The sequence below is a fragment of the Strigops habroptila genome, chromosome Z (genome assembly GCF_004027225.2).
Source record: "Strigops habroptila isolate Jane chromosome Z, bStrHab1.2.pri, whole genome shotgun sequence".
Lineage (NCBI taxonomy): Eukaryota > Metazoa > Chordata > Aves > Psittaciformes > Psittacidae > Strigops > Strigops habroptila.
In genome coordinates this window covers 72,781,748-72,791,822 of record NC_044302.2, presented here as the reverse complement: position 1 = coordinate 72,791,822, position 10,075 = coordinate 72,781,748, and the positions used below count along the sequence as shown (strand labels likewise).

At 38.7% G+C, this 10,075-nt stretch overlaps 1 protein-coding gene across 2 annotated transcripts in view; it reads right to left on the bottom strand.

Annotated features, from left to right (window-relative positions):
• Positions 1-866: 866 nt before the first annotated feature.
• The window catches only part of SLC1A1 (solute carrier family 1 member 1), a 45,961-nt gene continuing 36,752 nt past the window's right edge, over positions 867-10,075 (bottom strand). The window contains exons 8-11 of one of the 2 annotated variants that reach the window (XM_030470008.1): positions 7,613-7,735; positions 6,924-7,118; positions 6,279-6,413; positions 867-3,164 (exon numbers count right to left, since the gene is read on the bottom strand). In XM_030470008.1, the coding sequence (XP_030325868.1) occupies positions 2,918-3,164; positions 6,279-6,413; positions 6,924-7,118; positions 7,613-7,735 (700 nt within the window). In that variant the 3' untranslated portion in view covers positions 867-2,917. The remainder of the gene's footprint in view (positions 3,165-6,278; positions 6,414-6,923; positions 7,119-7,612; positions 7,736-10,075) is intronic. The other variant, XM_030470007.1, reaches the window with a different exon arrangement.

Sequence of the window (10,075 nt, the reverse complement as noted above, 5' to 3'; positions counted from 1 at the left end):
GTGCTGAGCAATTGTGCATCACTTGTGGGGATTTTTGGGGGGCAGGGCTTACCCCTCTCTTCCTCCTTCCCTCCCATTGTTATTACTATTGTATTATTATAATAGTATTTTATTTCAATTATTAAACTGTTCTTATCTCAACCATGTGTTTTTATCTTTTGTTTATTTCTCCTCCCCATCCCATGGTGTGGGGGGATGTGAGAGAGTGGCTGCGTGGTACTGAGGTGCCAGCTGGACTTAAGCTGTGACAAGTTTAAACTCCTGTGGAGCTGATACAGCTGGCCTGTGCATATTGACAGACCTGTCTATGTTTATGTCCCGGTGCTTGCTTTTCTCAGCATAAAGAGTAAACTACAAGTCCCTGAGTATTTCAGCAGGAATGTGTGAGTGGGTAACCTTGTTTTCCATGACTTAAAGCCACATATGCTATTCAAAATACAGGGTCCAATCCTGTGATAGCTTCTGCAGCTTCAAAGACCCCACAGGAATGTAACAACATGGGGTAACAGGTCAAAGCCTCTACATGCTTTTCTGATGGGAGACTCTACACCACTCTCCAAAGCTTCCAGACTAGGAGAAGATGATGCACTGCCCATGCACGATGTTTCCACATATATAGAAGGTTCATACTCAGAATATTGTGTCAGGAAAATCATTCTTGAACTTAACAGTATCTTCAATATCATCTGCTTTGGTCTCTTGGTGGGAAATAGATGGCAAAACAGCACCATCAACCGCTCCTTTGTTGAATCTGATCCATATAAATAAACAATAAATAAATAATCCCCTGCTTAGAGTATGTTTAATAGTATACTCCCAACCCAGATAATTCATAGTTAAAGGACTTTCTTGCAATCTCAGCATTGTGCTCTGAAGCATTTATTTTATTGGAAGAAGAGAGTAATTCTTCCCAAAGCCACAGCCGAGTCACTAGCTAAGATAACATAAATTCTAAATTTATGTTTTGTTTTTCTTGCTATAGCTAGAGGAATTCAATATTCTACATTGAGGAGAGGCTGGCAAGCTAAAACAAGAGTAGAGAGTATATATTTATTTATTTAGAACACATTAGGAACACTGTTCACAATACATCACAATAGTGTGACTATATAATGGGGTGATCATAAAAGCCTAACTTAAAAAAGAAAAGACAAAGCATAGATTATAGGCTAGTTGGAAACTGGTGGGTTTTTTCCTCCCACAAGCAAAGCTGTACAAATTAAGACTGTCTCATACCATTTCTGCACAGATAAAAGATTGACTTACTCAATCTGTACATTTTCTTCATTTTGTATAAACATACCATTACTTAGATTAACACTTCCAAACAGTTTATGAACTTCAATCTAAATACAGTATTACATCTCATTGACTTGTTGATTTAAGGTGCAGTTTAGCAAAACCTACAGTGACTATTTTCTCCTGTTCTTAATCAGTTCTCTTTGGCACGCTTCTGTTTCACTTAAGTACAAAAGTGTAGGACTCAATTGAGTATGTAACACTGCAGGAACTTGAAGGTTTTTGTTAGCATATGAGTGCAATTTTAAGTTTACCACAAGCTTATTTACAAACAAAGAACTATATATGAATTTCAGTTTACATATAAAATGGCTCACAAGTCTAATATGCAAGGCAAAAAAATTTTTTAACAGCAACCCCTCCCTTGAGAGAGTGATTTTTGCACCATGGAAATCTTGTATAAAATGTTTCAGAAAATTGAGATTTTTATGAGAAGTTCTTGGTGCTTCTTATCCTATAGCAAGCCAACTGAAGACATGACTTTCTGGGTCCAGAAATGCTTTGTAAGATACAGTTTAGCTGACATGTTGGCACTGTAGTAGTGTTGCAGCTACAAACTTGGGTGTTCAACTGGCAAACAAAACCAAGGAGCAAAAACCCAACCAGTCTGTGTAAAAAGCTTTGTGACAGTGGCTTCTGTTTAAAAAAGGTATGCCTCCTATATTCTTGATATTATATCTGGTTTTACCCCAAGGAGGAAAGGGTTAGAATTTGCACTATGTGTTGCTGTATAGTCTATTTTCATCTTTGTGACCTCTGCCTACCTTTGGGCCGATAAATATTTGCTTAGAGTCAACGATGAACAGACTTATTTCTACTTCTGATGGAAAAGTGGTAGGAGGCCATCAAAGTGGACCTAAATCAGTGAAGTATCACTTTACAAAAGCTCTGCAAATGCCCGAAGACAAACCCACAGCAATTTATTTCACATCTGAAGGGCAATCCTAGCACTGGCATTCACATGGAAGACATGGGGAAAACTAGCTACATAAACACTGGAAATTCTTCCATGCCCGATTTTTTCACAATTAAAGAAAAATGAAACCCTGTTCACGGTAAAATACTTATTACAAGGCCTTCTTGGTCTGTTACTTCCTGAATCACCCAAGTGCTATCCCCTCAGCTGCAAAAATGAGTATTTTGGCACATGCAAGTTACAGTAGGTGTCAAGTACAGTGCAATCTGTTTAGAAGGCAAGGACAGGACGTCATATGGGTGCTCTGTAATATGGGTAACGTGAAATGCTGTACTACTCCTGAGTAAAACACATTTGGCTGTCCCAGCTAAGACACCTATTTATGAGCACGCTGACTCCAAAGAGGCATCTCGTAGCCTCAGGAATAGTGTATATTCTTAGGAAAAAAATTAAAAAAAAAAAAAAAAGTATTTTACAACTGTCTTTTTCTTCAACCTACCAGCAAGGACTAAAAGTGGTGAGTTCAAATTGTTGGGAAAGGTGATGAGAAGGGGGCAGAACTGGTAAGGAGAATCAGAATCTGTGTGTGGTAAATCAAATGGATGTAAGAAGTAATTAATTATCAATTATGCTTTAATTTTTTGAGATACTGCATATGGCCATGTCCTTTAATGCTCCTATTTTACCTGAAAGCTACTGGCTTTAGAACTGAGATGTCTGTGTGAAGGATATGGCATCAGACTTATCCACAGCAAAGCCTCCGTTGACATATGATTTCTTGGTCTCTGTTTCATCATTATCAAGGATTGTTGTTTCCAAGGCAAAAGGATTGACTATGTTGACTTCGGAGGTGATATCCATCTGCTCCAGCTCCTTTTTAGAGAGCTTCTCCACTACCCCTGTACCAAAGGCATCTCCCAAGACATTTACCATTGTTCTGAATCGATCCCTATGGAATAAAAATGTTGTCAGACAAACCGTTCTGTGTGTTACTTAGAAGAAAATTGTTTTAGTAAAAGTAAGGTACTCTAGCAAACACAGAGTGTCTTTTGCCCACTGCACATTTAGGGTAATTCTGCAATTGAAAGGAAAAAATTGTGTAGAACAAGAAATGGAATTTTCCACTCATGTATTTAAAGAAACCTGGAGTCACTTTCATGACAGATTACTTTGTGCAGAGTGTGCAAAACTGCAAGTCATGTCACTAGTCTCTTACAGCAGCAATCACACTGCTGTGCACAGCCTTACAGAATGTTGTAGGGAACACTTCTCAGGCCCTGAAGTATGCTACACAGCTGGTTCTCTGTAGCGAGACTGTTTTTGTTGGGAGGAAAGTCTGTGTGGTGCAGCAGAAGAGACTGCATTGTGCCTTTTGTCTTTCTAACAGTCATTTTCTCAGTCACAGGAGCACTTAGACCAGTTTCTTCAGCATTCTGGCTCCAAGCCTGGAAGTGGGAAAGGCTATCTTCTGTTAGCTTCTCATTGTTAAAAGGTTGAAATACAAAGCTGTATTAAGCCTGTCACTTTAAAGAAATACAATACTTGTGTACTGTTGATTTTTCTCTGAACAAAAAGTGGCTTGCAAGCCTTAAAAATCTGCCACTATTTGGCAGAGGAGCAACAGAACCATGCAATATAGCAAAGTTTGAAAGCTAGCATTTTCAAGTAGGGGCTGTGGAAGGTCATGCTTCCCCGTTTTAATTTGCAGCTACACAGCCCTGCAAGGGCTCTCTGGCAGAATGAGTTGCTCAGTCTGTGCAGGGGTGAATATATTCACAAATAGAAGGGACTAAAAAAGCAATAGTGAAGTGAATCAGCATGTCTCGTATCTGTATTCTTTTACTATAGCTGCTGAACTCCACTGCTAAAAAGGACCCATGTGTTCTTCATGTGGAAAGGAAATACATGTTAGGGAAAGGAAGAGAGAGGTGTAAAATAAAATTCTGGTGGGATTAGTGTGACAAGTGGGGAAACCAACCACACTGGAAACTCATCTTTCATAATACTTCTCAAATTTTTTCTATTCCTTATTAAAAACAGGGAAGTTCTCCTCAAGCCTATGTAATAAAACTTTGGCAAGTTCAGAATTAACTAGAGGATTGTTAATAAGCCACTACTAGTGGGTTGCAAAATAATACATTTTAGGCAATAAGTACAAAAGGTGAAAGTGTTAATAATCTACATGGCATCACAATGTGCATTCCATCTGCTGAGGTGCAAAATGCACTGGCGATGATCCCTTGTACATGGAATTAATCTTTAATTTGCTTTACACAGCAAGACACCTTAATCTGAAAAACATTTCAATTAGAAACAGCTTGCATTCTTTGTCTGTTTCATGGTGGAGCAGGTGGTTTCCATGTATTTGTATTGTGCCTAAGAATCATGTAAATTGTGGACTTTCAAAGCAGAGACGAGTTCATATCTGTAAAATTATGATTACTGTGAGAAATAGGGAATTACCATTCTCTTCCTCTCTCTCTCACTCCCATGGAAGAATTAGAAGGCATCAAATAAAATTATTAGGACGTAGATTAAAACAAAACAAAATATCTCTCTGCACAACACATTGTTCAGTTGTAGAATTCCTTTCTGCAGGACTTGTGGAAATCTAAAAGTTTATATGCATCCCAAAAGCAATGAGGCTTTCATGGAAGAAAGAGTCTATTGAGAACTGTTAAAAACAAAAACCACCTCTACCTCAGGAACTCTGTGAGCTGCAGTTTGCAGGAGGCTAGAACACTACTTTGGGAAAAGAACCAATATATATTTCTTCTATCCTTCCATTTTTTAGATAGCTGCTCTGAGTTGGGAGTTTGTACTGATCTTCACCACCCTTAACAAAACTTAACACCCACTAGGAAAAGAGAGCACAGCAAACAAATCTAGTAGGCCCTGTGGGAGACAGTTGATGGGGAGAATGTACTTGTGGCTGGAGCTGTTTTGTTTGGAGCAGGTATGCTTACACAGACTGGCATTTCTCTCTACTGCTTGCAAAACAGAGTTATGTAATCAAATAAATTATACGTATGTGTGAAATACACAGGTTGCTGCCAGAAATCCTTGAAGAAAATGATTAGAAAGGTAGGGGAGGAACAGGACTCTACCTTCAGTGTAAATATAAGCCTAAGAAAAAGCAATGCAGAGACTATGATATTATTGAGATCTCTGCATTGATACCGATGAAATATTATCCATGTTTACTTACGGCAAATGAACAAGACCCTGATCTGAGCACTAAAGCTTGCACAGTTTAGGAGGCAAATCTTGTTACTCTTTCCAGGTGAATCATGGAATAAAACTGAATGCTGATGTCTGTGATTCTTGGGGCTTTTGAAAAAGTAGCAGAGAAACATCTCAGTATAAGTTGAACAGAAAAGATTTTGTTGAAAATGCTTCTCTGAGCTGCTTAATGGGACTGAGGGGTTTTGATGTGCTCTGAGGTGAGATGGCTGGGATCAGGATAAGGAATGCTTTCTGAGTTTGTATGTGTGTGCTTGCTGATCAAGGGACTGGGTCTGTGAAAAACTCTCAGTGAAGAACAGTCATGGCAAAGTAATGCTGGCAGCACAGACTCATGTACAGCCTGCCATGTGTGTACACGTGGAGTTCAGGACCAGCTTTGCCTAGTTCATGTTGTGCTCCACTACCTCTTTACCAGTGTATGGATTTTATGTGCTTTGTGGAAAACAGCTGAGATGTTCTGCTTGTGATTTTGATGAACGGTGTATGAATTTAGCATAGTACAGTGGCAGCTGACATGCCAGAGGCACTCCTTGGTACGCTTATAATTTATTAATGCTGTGGCCACTATTTTAAGTGGCCTCTGGATGTGAGGTTATTCACTGCCATCCCATGCAGTGGGACTTCTCTCAGAATAAAAGCTATTACTGCATTCAAATCTATATTGAACAAGCTTGGCCATATGTAGAACCTTTGGCCAATACCTGCAACAGTCTTAAATGGTTTTGCTACTTTTTCAGACCCACACGTTCCCACACAACTTATGTAAACATTAAAAAGGAAGCAAAAACAATTAAAACATCAAGTGCCTTAAACTTACAGAAGCCAGTCAACTGCAATGATCAGAGTAACATCTTCGGCGGGCAGGCCAACGGCAGTCAGCACAATCACCATGGTGACAAGTCCAGCTTGGGGGACGCCTGCAGCCCCAATGCTGGCGGCTGTAGCTGCAACACTAAATGACAAATAAAGCCCAGAAAAGGCATTCAGAATACACGTTGCTTACAGAAACTCTAACGTCTGGCACAAACAGGCTTATTTCACTGCAAGAAAGAAGCCCAAATGTGTATGAATAGTACCTACTCAAAGTCTGATGACAAGTTTATGGGACAAGTGATGTATACATACTGCTACAGTTACACTGCAGAATAACATGCAACGCATGATGAACAAGCAAGATGGATGGATCAAAGCTAGAGGCTGAGTTGGGTTTGCAAGTGTTTGCAGTGGAAGAATAATGGCAATTTCCAGAACAATACTGTATACCAGCTGCATGTCCTGGCCCACCCCACCTCCTCATCACATTGCCCAGGCAAGGCGTTGGACCAAGAAGTCAGAATTCTGTTTCTGCTACTTCCTGTGCTATGAATGAGAGCTTCAAGTTTCCATGGGGTGTCCAAAGTCAATGCACCATTCATTAAAAAACCCACCTCCAACAAAATGCATGTGATGGCTTTCATCTTACCTAATAGTAACTATTTGGCCAATATTCAGTTGCAAGTCATTCAGTTGTGCAATAAATATAGCTGCTACTGCTTCATAAAGAGCGGTGCCATCCATGTTGATGGTAGCTCCAACTGGAAGAACGAACCTGGTAATTCTTTTGTCGATGAAGTTTTTTTCTTCTGCACAGCGGAAGGTGACAGGCAAAGTTGCTGAACTGGCACATAGGCAAATACATAAAGTAAGCGCAGGCAACAGCATACCATTTCCCTCATCTGTCTTTTTCCTCAGAGTATGATCTGCTCTAAGACTCAAATGGAGATCTAAGGCAAGCAGGAAGGCTGCACCATGAAAAAGCAACGTAACTTTTGTTCTCTCTTCTAATTAAGGGAAGAAACAATAAAGTCTTAGCTATCCTCAAAATTACATGGTAAATCATCATGATGTATGTAGTCACAGAAACAGTGCAAAAGCTTAAAATCTAGTGACTAATGACCTGTCTCCTCCTGAGAGGAGCTGGTCTAAGGCCAGTGCAATCTATAGCGCCTGGTACTGATTTGGGTACTACAGAAATAACAATGAAACTTCCAGGGGACTGAGAACTGTCCAGGTAAAATCAGGGTATGTAACAAAGTAGCAATAAAATCAGAGCACAAACAAAAACAATTACTAGTAAGAACATTACAGAAGACTAATGTTTCTTTTGTTTACCTGGAAGAAATCATGAGGGCTGTCAGAAGTGCCTGAGCCATCCCCATGGCAAACCGAAAAGGATTTTTCCTCACTATTATGAAGTAGATCAGTGGCAGAATTACAATTGAATGGATAGCAAGTCTGCAAAATAAAATGGACTAGTGAAATAAATGGATCTCATTGCCTGTTTTAATAAGTCAGTGTAATAATAGGTATCTTAGTTCTGCCCTTAAGTACACTTATGAAACACTATGTTCAAAATTTAGAGAATATACCATCTTAAAAAAATGCAGACTAATACTGTTCCAAACTTTATTTTGGAAGGGAGAGAGGTTATTAATTGTCTTTCTCTCCAAAAGAAGACAAGAATTAACTAATATATTATTAGAAATAATTTTAAACCGATGAAGATGAGAAAACTGAAGTAATAAATAATATTTAATCTGATATGCAGAGAGTGATTTGAATGGTAAAACACTCCACTCTCTTACCAAATCCTTACAATACAGACTAGAGACAAATCAGAAAAATAAACCTAATTATTTTTCTAAGATTATCTGCCTTTATTATAGAATATGCTTCAGAATTAAAGGTTCCCAGTCACGGACAGCTGAAGTCCACATCTTTCTGCAGAAACTTCAAACATGATCCTACAAAAAATCTACACTTTTTTTGTGGAAAACTGTGTAAGCTTAAGTTTACAATTAAAATGTAGTGAGGTATTTCAGACTGTACAATTGAGATATATGTAGTCTCACCATCTTTCATGTTGTAAGTTGCTGAAATACTGTTTTTTGCAACTATTAATTTTTAAAATTAAGTATGTTGGCATGCAAAAGATCAAACTGTCCTCTTGACTTTGGCTGCTCAGATGTATTTGCCTGGATATTTGGGTGGGTCTTAGAGGCAAATTCATCCTTGAACTTGTGCACTGATTTTGAACGTTGTGCGTTAATCCTGAATGCTTATTAGTGCAGAATTTTGTGGGCATTAAACAGACTGCTGTGAGCATATTTGATATGAAATATATGTGAAAGATCTGTGAAATATTTGCAATGTTTGAAAGTCACAAGCAATTATAGCAACCTCAGCTGCTTCTGAAAAGAAATCGTCATAGCCTGGAAAATTAAAGCCCAGAACTGATGTCATGTATGAGCTTATGATTTTTTATTCTGTCCTCACAAGATGTTCTTGTGAACATTACTATGTTGTAATAGTGTTTTATGATTTCAAAGCACCTGATAGAGACAGCGATAAATCATGGTACCATTTGTTCTATCAAAAATAGGTAATTAAGAGAGCAGTAGCCACAGTATAGAAGTCTACAAGAGCACCAAAACCCACTCACAAAACCTAACTCTTTGTTTCCTTGGAAAAAAATCTTCTTTAAAGCCACAGGCATTAAAATTTTCATTCTGTATGTGAACAAATGATTTATTTACTGGAATGTAAATAACAGCATGCAACATGTATTGATAAAAATTTGCAAAGAACTTTAGAAAGAAACCTAAGAATTTATACAGTGGTGCCTGAGAACAAACTGAATTGTGCAGAACATATGGAAAAATATATAAAGTGGTATGGGTCTTGCTGGGTGTCTTGAGAGAATGTTGATGAGAGTAAACATTTCAAGTATGTCTACATCTAGAAGCATACTGACTTCCTAACGGCTATTTTGAAAAATTTAGATCTGCACTTTGTTAGTGGCAGCACGAAATTGTCCAAAATAAAGTATTTGTGCGTATCTGGTTTGCTACTACTGATTTTCGTGAAACAAATTTGAATTATTATTTATTTTCATGCATGAAATGCAACTCACAGCAAGCAGCAAAAATTTTTATACCAAAAATCATAATCAGCAGCTGAAAAGAAAAATTCTATTAGGGTTCAGCTGCAAGATAGGAAGAATCTTCTTCCTTAGAATCCCAAAATGGCATTCCTTATACATTCAGAGATGCAGCTGCCTTGCTGCTTTCAGAAGAGACAAAGGCACAGGCAAGAGAGATTCTTTTTTTTAATTCCACCTCAGACTATGAGTCCTCTGACACTTGTATTATGCCTCATTGCTGTGGTTTAAGCTGGTAACTCAGAACCACACAGCCACTTGCTCGCTTCCCCTCTTCTTCCCCCCCCCGCTCCCAGAGGGATGACGAGGAGAATCAAAAGAATATAAATCCCATGGGCTGAGATAAGAACAGTGCAGTAACTAAGGTACCATACAAAACCATTACTGCTACCACCAATAATAATAATGGTAAGGGAAATAACAAGGGGAGAGAATATAAAACTAAAAGGGGAAAAGCAAAAGAAAACAATAAATACAAGTGATGCACAATACAATTGCTCACCACCCACTGAACAATACCCAGCCCATCTCCAAGCAACGATGGGTTGCTTCTGGGTAACTCCCCCCAGTTTATATGCTGGGCATGACGTGCTGTGGTATGGAATACCCCTTTGGCTAGTTTGGGTCAGGTGTCC